This window comes from Symphodus melops, assembly GCF_947650265.1.
Source record: "Symphodus melops genome assembly, chromosome: 7".
In the NCBI taxonomy this organism is placed as follows: Eukaryota; Metazoa; Chordata; class Actinopteri; order Labriformes; family Labridae; genus Symphodus; species Symphodus melops.
This window is the reverse complement of record NC_136697.1, coordinates 20,713,716-20,730,310: the sequence shown is the minus strand read 5'-3', so window position 1 is coordinate 20,730,310 and position 16,595 is coordinate 20,713,716. Positions and strand designations below refer to the sequence as shown.

Below are 16,595 nucleotides of genomic sequence, written 5' to 3'. Positions count from 1 at the left end.
GTGTGAGGTTGTATGCTGCTGTACAGTGGAAAATCCATGCTCTAAAAACAGGGGGAAAGGGAGTGTTTCTGAGTGTGTTATTTGTACTGACAACAGCAAACACAAAACACTCACAGATACACACACACAGGGCTCCCACCTGTGTGGGTGGGAGGTGTGGCCACTCAGCAGCTGAGTGGGGCAGCATATGGAGGTTCTAATTGGGTAGAACAGCACAGCTGGAGGACACCAGTCCAGGACCTGGCCTCTGGTAATCAGTCCCGCAATCCTCGGCCCTCCTCTGCACATCCAGCGTGGGGGGGGGGGGGGGGGGGGGTGTTTCACTGTTGTAACTAAAGGAAACTTGCCCCACAACAGTGTCCAACAACATGTCCTCAGTTTAGAATCCAGGTCATATTTAGAAGTGTGACAAAGAACTTACTTATCATAGAGACAAATTGCCTGTAGAATTGTATGTGACGTATATGACTTAGACTTCATACATTGTGTAATCACTGTTACCATAGAGACCCCAAACCATGTTTTTCCTCATCCTCATCAACAACATACCCAGAAAATGTATTAAAATCAAACTCTAACTCCTTGTCCCATGATGAGGTGTGTTAGGTCATGCCTCGTTTCCTCAGTCTGTGTCCATATTGAGCTCTTTGTGATGTTTAATTGATTTTTTTTTTTAAAGTAGACACAATAAAAGACTTGTAATTGTCAAAGTTGATTATTCTTTGTTAATTCAGTGCTTGTCAAAAGAAAGTCTTCTCAATCATCAGTGTTTTTTTAATGATGTATTTTTCTTCCAAAGTTCAAGTTCCTGTTTTAACTGATTTATTGTTTATGTTATCTTTTGAGGAATGTGATTTTCTCTTAGCCACCTGCCACCTTGTATTCTCGTGTATGTCACGGAAATTAATCCTATAAATAAGATGTTGTTTAATGGTAAATGTAGCACCAGATTGGCTGCATTTTTAAGGAAACATGAGACCTCAACCTTCATAGATTTATTATCATAATGGGTTTGTATTATGTAGCATGATTGATATGCCTGTGTGTAAATGAAAGGACCACTGGAAACATTTATTGCCAAGACGTTAACAGAATAAAACACCTGTAGTGAACATGTCTTGCCCTCTTGAACGTTCAGACTCCTACCTGCTTAAATCAAGAGAAAGAAAAGACAAGATAATGCATGAAGTGTTGCAAAATACAAATATGTCAGAGATTTAGAAGTAGCTCAAGATAAATGAAGACAAATATCAACCAATCATTCAGGGTGTAAGAATAAAAATCTGAGATGATTTAACAGCAACAATGGAAGATTATATGTATTTGGTGTCCACGTTCTCAAAATCACCTACAGTGTATTGCCTGCTTGTTGAGCTGGGAGAGCCAGCACAAGTGTCAGTGTTTGCCCTAGTTAATTTTAAATGTTCCTCTTTGTAAAGTAATAGTGAGAGACAGTTTAGAAGCTGAAAATTAACTGCTAAAGCCTCATTACAGATTCAGTGGCAGAACTTAAAAAACATGTTTGTGAGTGAATGGTGGGGAATTTAAACTAAAGAAATAACTTCTCCAAGCCTGCCGTGAAGGGCAAAACCATGTCGTTGCGCCACACTTTGACTCTCTCTCAAACCAATTCACCCTGCTCTCGTCCTCAAGACATGAACTCCCCTTAACTGCTGACATCAATTGAGAAAGGCTTGCGGCTCAGCGTGCGATCAGCGGCGCCTTCATTTGCAGCTCCACACCACGCGCTGTGCCTATAAAAGCTGATAATGTGATAATTAAAAGAGCTGACAGGCAAGAAGTGTCAGTGAGACACCCTGATTTACCAACCTCTGCTGTTTGCTATACCTCTCAAATTACAATGCTTCCACCCCCCATGTATGACACATAAAATATCAATTGGAATAATTAAGCAGGTTAGAGCCGCTGTGAAGAAAAAAGGGAGTCTCAGTGGAGAAAGTTTTGATGAAAATCATCCCCAAAAAGTAGACATCTGATTCTGACCTGAAAGGAGGATTTCTAGCAGACAAAAGATCACTGCCATGTCTCTGTCTCACTCTCTTTCTTTCTCTCTCAACCACACCATGATTTATTACCTGAAAAGACAAGAGAACTAATTAGTGGAGTAATTAATTAATATAAATTTGCATATTTGCATTTGCAATTAGTGCAGTCAACTGATTAGTCTGAGATGGGGAGTTTGACTCATCAGATGCTGGTGTGAGTGTGAGTGTGTGAGTGTGAGTGTGTGTGTGTGTGTGTGTGTGTTGGACCAGAACGATCAGCAGACCAGCTGAGGCATTTTTGGGGGGAAGGCAGAGATGAAGGGACTAGTTTATTTAGTTTTTATCGTTGTTGCTCTGTTGTGTGTTCTAACTGTCCATACCTACCTACACTTACCTGTGAACTCATGCTAGATGCTGTGTCGCACACACATCACTTTACACACTCAAATCTGTACCTTTGTGTGGTCTTTAGTGTCATCACTCTGCAGCCAAACTCCCGCCAAACAGCTGATCGATGTTGTCTAACGGCCGATACACAGAGATTGATAAATCGCTTTAATTGATTCTCCTTGCAACAAGGTCATTCACAGGCATGCATTTGTGTGTGTGTGTGTGTGTGTGTGTGTGTGTGTGTTCCACATAACTGAGGAGTGCATATACCCATATCGAGTGCCAGCTGTGCCCCAGTGTGGAGTTGGCAGCGTGCCACCGGCCTTTTCCATGGGGTGTACTTAATGTGTACGCTCCTGAGGTACCAACACTGTGCAGCCCCCACCCCGACTCCCACCCCCTGTTACGCTTACACCATCCTGTGTGTGAAGAGCCTGCAAGAAATCTCTCTACCTATTTTATACAAACTGCACTTACCAATCAATGAGGGGTTTACATGAAGAATGGCAAATTAATCTGAAACTGAATGATCGAATGTGACAGTTTTATGGTGAACAACATTTGCAGGTCTCATGTGAGGATGCGCTGATTTTCATACAGTAGTTTGTAGTTGAAAAAACATCATCTGGTTTTGGACAGTTGATTGAACAATGCAAAATATTGGATGATGTCAAAAGAACTCTGAAAATGTGGCAGACATCTGTCCCTATTTCCTGACATTTTGTTATCCAAATGTTTAACCAACTGATCATCAATCGTGATGTAAATATCAAAATCAGAGGGCCCTCCTCACCGCAATATAGGCTCTGCGTGCAACAAACTAAAGTCATGTAAAATGTTAAAACCCAACAAGTCCTCAAACTAACACAACTTCATGCAGTAACTTTCTCCAAGACACAAACATGTTTTTTTTTTCTTCATCAGCAAGATGCCATCATTTGTGTGCCAACACACACTGTTCAAAATGATCAGTTTTTCCAATTTGACTGTATAGATTAGGTTTGTATTTACACAAACATGACTTGTAAGAGACCGTGGTGTGAGCCGACTTTTTAAAGGTCAGGCTGTGCCAGTTGAAGAAGACAAATAATGGTTATGTATACGTTTGCTGAAACGACTGATGCTGTCTTTTTCTTTTAGGGATGTGGAAAAGAAATGAAATGGTAATCATTTGATAGATGTATCAATTTGCAGATGCAGACTACCTATCATTTTGTGAATAGAAAGTAATTTGTGAAAAGAAATACTAAAATGTTCACTATATGTGTCGTATATGTTAGAGAGGTCAGACTAGCCGTTTAATTCTTTATGAACAAACTTCAGTGCTGCTGTCAAAAGCAAATACAAATGAAAGAGAAACAGATGTTAAATGCGCTTTGCAGCTTTTGTCAATGTGTCATTTTCTGAAACATTTCATCTGTTCGAAATGATGCTTTATGAATCATCATCATAGTTTCTTAAAAGTCTTTTTTGTTTGGATAGTGGAAAAAATTGTTATTGTGCTTTGGGAAAGAATCTGAAAAAAGTGTAAATCCCATGTTATCTTCAATTTGTTTGTTTGCAGCATCCTGACAGATATGTGTGTAAATTGTTATTTACTTAATTTAATATTGCTGTGCTGTGATTTCAAAGGGGTGGTAATTCAAGTGTTGTTGTGTGTATTTATTTTTTTTACAGAATATTTTATGGGGTTTTTTTCTTAACACGTTTGGATCAGATTTATTCCACCATAAAGTATTTCTATCTGTTCCACCTGTTGAGAATGCCGCAGACTCACACATCCATCTTTCCGTTTTTCCCTGACATAAATACATGAATTTATCTTTCTTACACGAGGAAACAGGCAGATATTAGTTGTTATCCCTCTCCGGTCTGTGTATCTGACGGTAAACGCGGGCCTCCCGGTGCCCATTACCGGAGCTGCCAGATGATCGGTAAGGAATGGAGGTCCCATGGGACGCAGGACACGTGGTCTAGACTGCCACAAGACGTCAGCGGCAGATGGCATGGGTACCCGCTGTTGGCATGAGTGTCATTCCTCAAAGAGAGAGGGACGGGGAAGAGAGAGGAGAGAGAGAGAGAGAGAGAGAGAGAGAGAGAGAGAGAGAGAGAGAGAGCAGAACACAGCAGAGAAAAGAGGGAGTGCAGCTTTCAGCTTCTTCCTTTAATTTGTGGTTTGCAGGAGAAGAAGCAGCAGCACAGAATTCGGGGAGATACTTGGGACCATGCAAGGTGCACGCTGACCAGAGGTAGGCACATCGTTTAAAACGCATTTGTTGACCTTAAATAAACGTGATTTATTGCTTAACATATGATTTTGAGCTGTGCTTTGGGGTAAAAATGCGCAAATAAATTATAGAGAAATGTGACATTGGCCTTGCTCTCCAATGTGTTCCTTTCTCTCTGGGGATGATATATGCACAAGGTAATTAAGTGGCAACCTTCAGAAGCAGTCAGCGTTGTGCTCTGTCCTCATACCTTTTGTATGTGCTTTGATTTGTAGGAAATATGTTGACACTGCCATTCGAGGAATCTCATATGATGTGTGAGCCGCGGTTCGGTGCCAATTTTCCCCGTGAAAGCTTACCTGAGAGCCTGGAGCAGGAGCGACAACACAACCCGGAGAGGTCCAACTCAGTCATGAGGGAGGCCGAGGACGAGCTCTCCGACCGAGAGGACGACGAGAGGGAGGATGACCAAGATGAGAACGGGCACCTTAAAAAGAGAGGTCCCAGGAAAAAGAAGCAGGGCAAGGAGCACGTGGACCGGTCCAAAGTCCGGCGCCATGAAGCCAACGCCCGGGAGCGCAGCCGCATGCACGGTCTGAACGATGCACTGGAGAGCCTACGTAAAGTAGTGCCCTGCTACTCAAAAACTCAAAAACTGTCCAAGATTGAGACACTCAGACTGGCTAAAAACTACATCTGGGCCCTGTCAGAGACTCTGAGTGCAGGGAAGAGACCGGACCTCCTTGCTTTCGTGCAGACTTTGTGCAAAGGATTATCTCAGCCAACGACCAATTTGGTGGCCGGGTGTTTGCAGCTCAACGCCAGAAATTTCCTCACTGATCACAACGGTGAGGTCATGTTCTCTGGCAGGTCGCCCTACAATGCCATGTATCCGTACCCGGGTTCAGACGTGAACACGCCCCCCGGACACAGCACGAGCAGCTTGGACGGCGGCGCCAAACCTTTCAGACACTACAGCTACAGTGGCGCGTACGAGCCCTACTACGAGAACCCGTCCCCAGAGAGCGCGAGCCCGCATTTCGACGGCCAGCTGAGCCCCCCCATGAACTTTAACGGGATTTTCTCCCTTAAACATGACGATCCACCAGACTACGGCAAAAGCAGTCACTATGGTATGCGCTACTGTGGTGCGCCAGGACGCACGGCTCTGGCTCACAACTCTATGTACCGCGTCTCCCCAGAGGGCCGTTTCCCCTACGACCTGCACGTCCGCAGCCAGTCCTTTCAAGCACAAGGGGAAGTTAATGGCTCTTTCCACAATTAATCAATCAGCTGGACTAAGTTCAAGTTTTAGAAGCGATGCAATTTCCCCCTGCAGATGTTGACACAAATGGACTCCAGACACGCTGATGCACTGAGAAAAAACGCCCCTTTGAACAAGTCACTTTGTGTTAAATGGTCATACTTGTGTTTCTTTAAAAAAAAAAAAAAAGTCTGCAGATTGAATAGGATGTTTTCACTTGTTCTCGTTTTTTCCCCCACCTATATTGTGTGGATTTAAGGCAGACTTTTTTTTTTAAATCTGTAAAAAAAAAAAAAAAAAAAAAACCCAAGTGAAATCTTAAGGCAATCACTCTGATTCGTGTCGATTTTTCGTGTCCAGAAAACCGACAAAGTATACAATATTTCGTTACAGAATCTGGTTGTTAAAAACTTAAGTGCAGTTTGTAAATGACTGTGCATCACTTATCAGTCATGATGTGGGTTAGAAGGACAACTCCATTTTTTAGGATCATTTGATAGGGTTTATAGCAGTTTTTGAGAAGACAATTTGTGGCGAAATGATCATGTAAAAGAAACGAAGATAAAGTATTTTCACATTTTCAGGGAAGTTTTTCTTAATAATTGGAGATCACAGTTTCAGTCTTTTAGCAATAAAAGGTCAATTGAGCTATGCAAGCCAGCCAAATGCAATCTTTGATTTTAACATAATGATAAATATATATTTACTCATAGAGGGCGTTTTCTCATTAACTCATTTAAACGATGACACTTACAAAAAAAAATACTATGAAAAAAACCATAGGGACGTGCACGTGTTAAGGAGAAATGATGATGATGTCATCAGAAATGTCCTTTAGAAAAAAGTTTTTTGGGGGGGAAGTGAAATGCGTTTGTATTTGAGGTAAATACTGTAGTGTGATATGAGGTGAATGTAAATTATTATCGTATTTATTTATTTAAGCTTATTTATTATTAGTCCGTCCATTTGAATGTGGAAATTATATTACAAAATTATTGTGGTGAAAACAGCAGTGTTACCTTTTCTGTAAATGAACATACATTTGAAACTTTGCTGTAACGAATTCACTGCAGATGAAAAGAGGAGGACGAGAAGTAAAAATCAGTCTGTGTGACGTGGAAAAAAAAACGTTTCACATGCCTTAAAAAAGAGAAGATGATGACCATCAATATGCAACGAAATGACAGTTTTGGATAGTTTGATGTAAACTTTTTACACTTCCTGGTTCCTGCTGTGACGCTCTTCACGTGTTTCTGCACAATGTTGGTGACTGTACTCTCATAAATTATGTTGCTTTTGTATCTTTAACCTGAATGACGAATGACGATTATTGGATGGCATTTATAATTTTGGTTTCTTACACACACACACACACACACACACACACACACACACACACACACACACACACTATCTCCCTTGTGTACTCTTTACACACACGCACACATCTCTCGGAACTCGTTATGGATCGAAATCCTCGTGAAGTAATGTGTTAATGTTTTGTGATGTGTTTGTCGCAATAAAATTGAGAGGCTTTATGTTGGAGAGCAGCTTCTCAGCTTTCTGTGCGAATGATCGACAGCAGGCACGCGGCAATTACGTTTTTAAAAAAAAATAACTTGTCAGGAAAATAAATCACGATGAAAACGCCCCGGGCCTTATTTTGTTTATTTAGCCTACTCTGGAAAAAATGACTGTTTTTTTTCTTACAATCTCTGAGGGGTACAATAGGTAAGAGGCATTCCCATATCACAAACATCTAAAGGGTGAAATGTTGAATGATAAATAAACCTTGTAATCGAAGCTGTTTTTCCTAAAACATCTTTTGACTTCACATAAAGTTGGGCTTGCAATTAAAAAAAACACAAAAAAAACGTTAAATGACCAAGTGTGAAATCTTACGCAGTGTTGTAATTCTTGATCTCAAAGAGGCATGTCCTTAATTTGATTTAATTTAAGTCATCACATTGCTGATTAGTGTCACGAGGTGTTGGATGTCAGCCAGAGAGACATCTGATCCCAGTGCTCCCAGTGAGGAGAAAACACTTCACCGTCCTGCAGCACCTCCAGTTAGAGATGATCTAAAGTGCCACAATCTCTCTAAACTTAAAACAAAGTTTTCAGTGTTTTGGAAAAAAAAGAAGACCATTTTACTTTTACCTTTAATATCAGGATTTCAACGAATGCTATACGCGCGTATAGCCTATGTGACCTTCCTTAGGCTGTTTACTGTGTTAACTGCGTAGCGTGTGTGGTCAAAGAAGTCACATCAGTTTGACATGAATGTCTGTGATCGACTATCACTGAATATGAAGATGGTCAGGGCAAACGATAGAGCTCATGTTACAGACCTTATGGGGCTAACGAACTTTATGTGTGTTCATATGAAAAACGAATGTGGTCATAAAAAAAAATATTGACAAGGTAAAAGTCATTATGTTCGTTTAATTGTGAAAGTTAAATAAAAATCTTGCGTAGGCTAATATAGTGCGACAACTCACTGCGGGAACCCGCAACATAAACTCATGCATGTTTTACTTTTAGCACTTAGACCAAGTATTGTGGGACAATCACATTTAACTTCAGCTAAACCTTTGGTTGAATTTTGAACCAATTCACAAGTTAAAGTTACAACCTAATAAAAAAAAACAACAACAACAAAAACCGCTAAAGACACGTAAAGTGAAAGATGAAGGCAGGAAAATAGCCTACATAATCTGGAGGTTGGTACGGCCTGTGTATTTAAAAAAAAAAAAAAAAACTAACCTGAGGTTAAAAGAAAAACGTTTGTTCTTGAAAGTGAAGAGCTCTGGCTGTCCTCTGATCACCGTGATTGTCACTCCGATAACAAGCGTGGGAAACAATTAGTGAAGGCTGAGTTTTAGAAATGGCTAATCTACAGGGTATTCAAACAAGGGATAATTCTTCAAAACAAACACATGGAGTAGAATAACGTTTTGATACAAAACCTGTAAAATTGCATTTGAGCTTGAAACGTATGTGAAAATAATGCAAATAAGTATTTTCGTTTTTTTTCTATTCTGCCGAAGTTGAATTCTTGACAGAGAACATCGCCTCTAAGAAACACAATTTAAGGTAAACCTATACTCTCACTTTAAACAAAACTTGATCTTATTTGTTAAAATATATCGATGAATATGAAATGTAAATAGAATAAGTTATTTTCAAGCTAATTTGTGATAAACGTTAAAGAAAATTAGAGAAAAGCAAAGTAACCCAAATGGAAGCATCTAAAGAAATGCAGGTAAACTACACAAACATCAGAGTTTTCATTTGGGTGGATGAAGAATTGCTTGTATTTCTTGCATTATTTTGTTTAAGTTGTTGAATTAAATTGTCAAGACAGAAATATCTGGGACATCAAGTGGATGTGAACAGTTTCACCGACAGTGTTTGATCCCCATGACAAATTCAAAATGAACTGATATTGAAAAAAAAAGTCACAAATATTATAATAGGGCCCATGTCAGTAATGGGCCCGAAGAATCAACCTTACTTTTCTCCCAAATACTGCAACCCTGAATGTGGGGAATCACAAATTAAATTTATAGAATAAATGATCAATGTTTGGAATGTTTAATCTTCATTCCCTCACTCAACCTCATCTTCCTCTGCATCATCATAGAACTAGAGTAGCGGGTTACTAAAGGTCCCTTTGGTGCCCTAAAATCACCTCTTTAGCCCCCCACCCTTCACCAGCAGGCCTTATTTATCTTATTCACTAAAATTCCCACCTTGTCAGTCTTAATGCTTTTTCTGCATGATATGTGTGTTTGTGTGTGCGTGTACATGTTTGAATATGCATGTGTGTGTATGAGAAGCAGTTTTAAATCCCTCCTGGAGCCCCACATGGAGACTGTGGGGGGTGAGGAGGAGTTGAGGAAGGGAGGCTGGAGGGGGTGTTTCACACCCACAAGGTCTGCGCAGTTTAACGCAGGGTCAAACGTGTACACGTACCCCTGCATTCATGCAGCTCATTAAACTGTGTGGAGACAGAGCGAGGAAAAAGCGGGAGAGAGCGAGAGAGAGGGAGCATATGGCCCGGCTCTGTGTGGGAGGTGAAGGACAGGAATTGGGGGTGGGGGGGTTATATATTGTATAGGGTAGAATTTGCAGCCGGAGATGTGGTGTCATAATTAATTCAAAACAATGATGGTGTTTCTATAGGAAGAACTCACACAAAGAAAAGAGCCAGCTCAGAAGTTGAGAAAAGTTTTTCTGCAGTCACCTTTAGCACAAATTCATCTTTATATGTGTCTTATTTTGTGTTATGCTAATTTATTGAAATGAGGCGCATTTTTTTTTCCTGCAATGTCTAAACTCTGAGCACCAGTCAAGAAAAATGAAAATAATGTTCCCTGCCACGTCGGCAAGCATCCTCAAATTTTGTGCCATTCCCAAGCCCCAGATGGTGTGGGATGGGAAACGTTCCCCCATTAAATTCCTAATAATCATTTCTCCTGCGGAATCGGGGGTGGTGGCAGTGGGGACGGAGGAGGGGTGGGGGGTGCGAGTGTGTGTGTGTGTGTGTGTGTGTGTGTGTCTGTGTGAGGATTGGGTTGGTGGGTGTGTGGAGTAGAGGGATTTGGTGTTTTAATTAGACAGATTTAAGGAGCTGAACCCCCCCCCCCCCCCCCCAAAAAAAAAAAAAAAAAAAAAAGTGTGTGTATGTAGAGGGATTCATTTGTGCTTATATTTCTGTGAGTGTGGGTGCATGTGTGAAAAAGATTACACATATGAGTAGAGACGACACTCGTGTGTTTGTGAGTGTGTGTTGCAGGTCACGGCAGGGCTGATGCTGCTGCAGAGGAGGCCTGACACTCCACTACTACGGGCCAGGATCTCATTAACGTGTCAGATTGGTGGATCAGTCTCTCTGGCAGCCAGCCCGGCCTCTCATAGGAAGTACTTTCTCTCTATCTGTGAACTTGGCACCGAAAGGTTAGACAGGGTGGGAGGGAAGTGAGATGAGGGGAATAGATTGGCCTGGAGGAGGGAGCAGAAGAGAGACACAGGCATTAATTATAATATTTGGTCAGATTGGATAAATATTGGGTGAGGGATTGTGGTTAAAGGGCTGCTTTTATCCACTGAGGAGAGGAAATGAATGAGCTTTGAGTAGGAGCACTAACAGAGAGGGACAGGCTGACTTCTGCTGTTGCGCTATTTTGGAGGTGGAGATATGCTAAATATGTGACGGGAGCATCTGTTACTACATCACCTTTATACTTTATACTGTTCTTTGTCTGATTGTATGTGTGTGTGTGTGTGTGTGTGTGTGTGTGTGTGTGTGTGTGTGTGTGTGTGTGTGTGTGAGAGAGATTGAAAAAAAAAGTGTGGGGCTAAAATATGAGGGAGTATAGGGTGAGTTCAGGAGCAGGTGGGAGGCATACAGGGGTGTGATCCTCTGACACCCCAGCAACACCCTATTTCAGGGCAGCCTGAGAGGCATGTGTGGCACTGGGTGAAGTGGTTTTGATTCCCTTGACTGTGAACACAAGCATGTGCTAAGCATGACTGCACTGGGGTGTGATACTGAAAAGAAATACAAAAAGGTAGAAAGAAATCTATTTCGAGTTTCTCACCAAAACGTGTCAGTGTCTTCAAGGTCTAAGACAATACAGAACATTTCACTTGCTTAAATGTACAGAACTGAAGAGCAATTCTGGGAGCTATGGATGGTCATTTGGCTAAAATCAAGGGGTTATTGACAGACACAATGGTTTAAAAAAAAAGTTCACTGACTGTATAGAAATAATAATAATGTTAATCATGTTGAATTACTTGTGTCTGTGTAAACTGTCCATAAATATAACATAAAATAACCATCAGACAAACATTCATTTCTAGACTTGGTAATACCAGACATGCAGATGGCTTTTCTGCTTGTCTACAATAGCTAACGAGCTGGTAATCTAATTCTGTCTCTAACCTCATCTGAAGTTGGGAAATTTGAGTTCACACATGTCCTCAGAAGAAAGTTCATGGTATTGAATTTTAGTTCACGTACTTAGAAGAGTATTTTTTCATCAGGCTAAAATAATGGGCCTCCTTTCATCCCTTTCTGTAGTCATCTTTTGCTCACAAGTTTCATTTAAATTTAAGCAATACGCCATAGACTATGAAATGATTCTCTCTTTAAGGGGCACAGTCTGCCTCGCGCTCAGGTTGCACCCAATAAGAATGGTCTTAAGATTTGAGACAACACGGCTTTGAAACATAAAATACAAAGTTTGTTTCAGAGTTCCTACTCTTTGAATCTACAGTATATCTGGGGTCTAACTGACTGCGCAAAGTCCCCCTCCTCTTTCATCCAGTATGCAAAATTCCAAGTTTCTGGATAAGGAATAAGGGTAGTTTAATCAATTCTATACTTACATATTGAGATTAAATGAAATTAGAAGAAAATGTGAATATTTAATGGGAGTCTAAGAAATTATAATTGTTATAATACAGATCTCTAGATAGATAGATAGATAGACCTATAGATAGATAGAAAGATATCAGTTTCTCTCTGTGGTTCCACTGACATTAATGTTATACCACCATCTCCGACATTCCCATTTGCAAATGAGAAATCACCAACATTAAACATGTAAGAACAAGTAGGAACTTTCTCGGCTCATCTAGACTAATTATATAGCGCTTTGTGAGGAGTCATTAGGTACATAATTAACTATCTATTAAGATGGAGAAAAGAAGCCATTCATAATATCTATACTAAAATGACTTACTGCTCTTTCTTACTCATAACGTATTGTTTCATAATCTCTCCTCCTTATGATTAATAAGAACCTTGATCAACCATCCTGTAACTCATTTCCGATATAGCAGTTTCACCTCTTTGACTGGACATGGAGCACGGTCCAATAAAGAAGAAAACATCTGAAGTAGGATAGCGTTTCTTACAAATGCACCAGCTACAAAAATACCTCGCCAAACAAGAAAACACAGTTATTTTCATTCACAGAAGAGAATATGCAGTTAACATTGCAAGACGTGCTGATGAACAATGGGACAAATGACAAATGTCCCAACCATGTCCCAACCTGGCAGGAGAGTCATCTTCATCGATGTATGATCTTTAAATGAGGAGGATCTTTGTGTTTCTTTTTAGTATTCTAGTCCATTCTGCGCCATCACCAATCTGTCCCATACTGCCTTTCAAGCATTTCCTGTGGGACTCATGCTGTGTTCGCAAGGCCTCCCTCTCCCTCTTACACACACACACACACACACACACACACACACACACACACAGACACACACACACACACACACATACACACACACACACACACACACACACATACACACACACACACGCGCACCCACATACAAAAGCACATACTGTGGTGACTGCAGAGGAAAGTGAGCTGTCTGTGGAGGGTTGGATTCTTGGTGTCGGTCCAAAAATGTGTCACTCGGGACACGCATGGCCTGCTGGAGGCAGGAATTCTGTCGCTAATGGGCCCCGCAGCCGTCGGCACCACCTGGGGATATGGGAGACGGGATGGATGGATGGGGGAGGATTGAGGAGGGAGGGGAGAGGGAGGGGGGAGGAAGTGTGTTGCGTTGGTAATCAAGAGGAGGATGTGGAGTTTGCATGTGTGATATAGAAATCTGTCTGTCTATCTATCTATCTATCTATCTATCTATCTATCTATCTATCTATCTATCTATCTATCTATCTATCTATCTATCTATCTATCTATCTATCTATCTATCTATCTATCTAGCTATCTATCTAGCTATCTATCTATCATCTATCTGTCTCATTGTGTTCGTAACACTTTATAGTCCACTGAGTCGTAAAAACAGCTTGGATGTTGTTGTTTTTTGTACCTAAATCCCGCGGCCATAAAAGGAGAGTTGCTAAATTCTATTAGACATTAAGGAAGTTGTTTGTCTTCAATATGTTCTTTGAACTTGTGGAATTAATGTATTTAAAAGGAAAAGTCAACATTTTTCCCCGCCATGAAAGACAGCTTATAAAAAATATGAAGGCATAAACAGGCAGGGCAGGTGTTGACGATGCAAATGAAACGGATGACAGATGGTGAGCCTCGCGATTGCTCACTGTGCAGATAATGGATGGAGGTAATCAAATTCCTCTGAGGCTCTGGGACTTTCTTCAGAACTTTCTCATCAATTGCACCATCAAACGGTACCGTCTTCAAATATGCCCCCCCCCCTCTCCCCAGTATAAAAGAAGAGATACAGAGAAGTTACAAGATTTTAATTTTTGATTGACTTGGCCAACTTTTGCAGTAAAAGCTTATAAAAAACACTTGATTTTATTTTTGGTCTGACGATTTACCTTAAAGGCATGATGCTTATCCTTTCTCAGGATGTCCAGGTGGTGCTTCATTTTAGTTCATGTCTCTTAAACAGGACTGTGTGTGTGTGTGTGTGTGTGTGCGTGTGTGTGTGTGTGTGTGTGTGTGTGTGTGTGTGTGTGTGTGTGTGTGTGTGAGTGTGTGTGTGTGTGTGTGTGTGTGTGTGTGTGTGTGTGTGTGTGTGTGTGTGTGTGTGTGTGTGTGTGTGCGACTTAGCCGGAGATCAGACTACAAGTTTGAACAATAATGCACATAACATCAGCAGGCCAACAAAGCCAGTCTGCAGGGGCAAATCGGCTGTTTGCATCCATACAAACCTCCTTTTATGTTCTATGATGAAAGCAAAGCATCATGAAAACAAACATGTGAAATGTTTTTCTTTTTAGATTTCTCACTGGAGCAAAACAGGCTGCAGTTGTGAATATTTCCCCCGCAGTATGGTGACAGGCATTTGATTTTCATAGGGCCCAGTTTGAAGGTCAGTTTAATGGTCCATTTGTGTTTCGTATTCGTCTTGCTTCAGTGGAAGCTTCAAAACAAAGAGGGTCAGACAACGCGATAAATGAGGGGTTTTTTTATGAGCAAAACATGTCATTAAAAATTCCAGAAGTCTTATACAATATGAGTAGAATCTTTTTTTTTTATTCTCCAAAAAAATCTATCAAAGCAATTCTGGGAAAAAAAGATTTGTAAACTTGGCTTGGCTTTTATCCGTGTGGAAGACAAACACTGGTTTGTCAGACAAGACTTGAAAATGCCAATTCTGTGTCTGAAAAGCATTTTCCTGTCACAACACTCATGAGCGGCATATTAACTGCAACAATTCTCCTTCACACTTCCAGCTATGATAACAGCTTCAAGTGTCAAACATATGTCTGCAGAAAGAAGCGTAGGAGAAAGTATCACAGAGGCAAAGAGAAGAGTATGCTGAATATCACAAGTTTTTTTTGTCAGGTGATGCTGTTTTTTTATGTGTTTTTTCCTTGAATAAATGTGATAATTGCTCCTGGAAAATCTCAGGACAGTGCACCATATTGGTTACGTTAAAGGTGCAAAGAGCTTTGGCTTTGCATTCCTTTTTATGTTCCAGTGATAATGTTACTGGAGCAGCAGTTTTTCTGACAGGCTGGGAAGTTACCTGCTGAGAATTGTCTCTTTCTAACTGTGTTCAGTGGCACCTAAACTGGAGGGGGAGAGAAATTCTCGATACGGATGAGAAACATTGTTGGGGATATGTTGTGCAGAAAAATAAGTTTTTCCTTTTTCCAAATGAAGGGCACGTGCAGCCAAGTGAGTGTAATTAACTTTTCCGATTCCGTTTGGATAATCTCTCCCTCAGTTACCTTAGCGTGTGTGAAATTCCCAATTAACTCTATCCCAGCAAAATCACAAAACGACACCATGTGAAATTTCTTAATGAATTCCTTTGTCTCTGACTGGCACAGATGAGGCACGATGGAGGCACATGTACTGCGAGCGTATTAGTTAGGCGAGCCCATGTGATGGTGCCCGTTCACGGCTGACGGAGCGTTGGTATCCTCGGGCATGGCTGCCAAGCTGCCAGTCTGTGCCGTCACACCTTGCTGCCTTTAAAGATTGCCCTGCAGAGACAGGGAGGGGGTTCGGAGGGCCTCACGTTTTTAACAACACGCAGTCTGGCAACCCAGGAGGGTTTACGACTCAGGATCGGTGCCAAGAACTGCCCACCAGAGAGATGGGGGGTGAAGGGGGAGGAGGATGCAAGGAGATATGGGTGTGGGGCACACACACATCGACACACACAGTCAGGCCTCCATCAGTCACATACATGCAAGGTATGCGTGTATGAATATGTGCATATTTGAATGGACCTCTCCGACAGTTTGTGTGTCTATGTGTATAAGCAGGAGCAGCTGGGTCCAATATCAGGGTGTACATCCAACAAAACATTATGTCAAATCAATTCATCAGGCTTTCACTACGACATGTTAGGGGATAAAGAAAAGTGTGTGCACATAAAATGTACTCCCAGCATCATGTGCACACACACCCACCCACACACACTGTGCCTTTTCTCAGTAATCCACACAAATGGCAGTGGATGGCAGAATGTAAATGAGCTGGTTATTACACAGCAACGTTCATCAAGCTGAGCTGGAAAGACTTCAATGGCCCTGATGAATATGCATGCAAATTTGTTAATTAAGTTAATTATTCTGCTGAAAATTCATTTGTCTTCCCAAGGACATTTCTGCGATGATTTTAACATGTTTCCACCATTAGTCATGCACGGTGCTATCGAAAATCACTTCTGTTCACCTTTTGGAAAGTTGCGGCCAAAGAGGGGCTAGAACACCTACAAATGAGG

At 41.2% G+C, this 16,595-nt stretch overlaps 1 protein-coding gene across 1 annotated transcript; it reads left to right on the top strand.

Annotated features, from left to right (window-relative positions):
• Nucleotides 1-4,479: 4,479 nt before the first annotated feature.
• Nucleotides 4,480-6,172, top strand: neurod6b (neuronal differentiation 6b). Its single transcript, XM_079347701.1, has 2 exons — nucleotides 4,480-4,645; nucleotides 4,900-6,172. Exon 2 carries the CDS (start codon nucleotides 4,905-4,907, stop codon nucleotides 5,907-5,909), a length of 1,005 nt encoding a protein of 334 aa, XP_079203827.1. The 5' UTR covers nucleotides 4,480-4,645; nucleotides 4,900-4,904; the 3' UTR covers nucleotides 5,910-6,172.
• Nucleotides 6,173-16,595: the final 10,423 nt, after the last annotated feature.

Coding starts and splice junctions, on each gene's coding strand:
- neurod6b (XM_079347701.1), top strand. CDS start 4,905: ATGTTGACACTGCCATTCGAGGAATCTCATATGATGTGTGAGCCGCGG.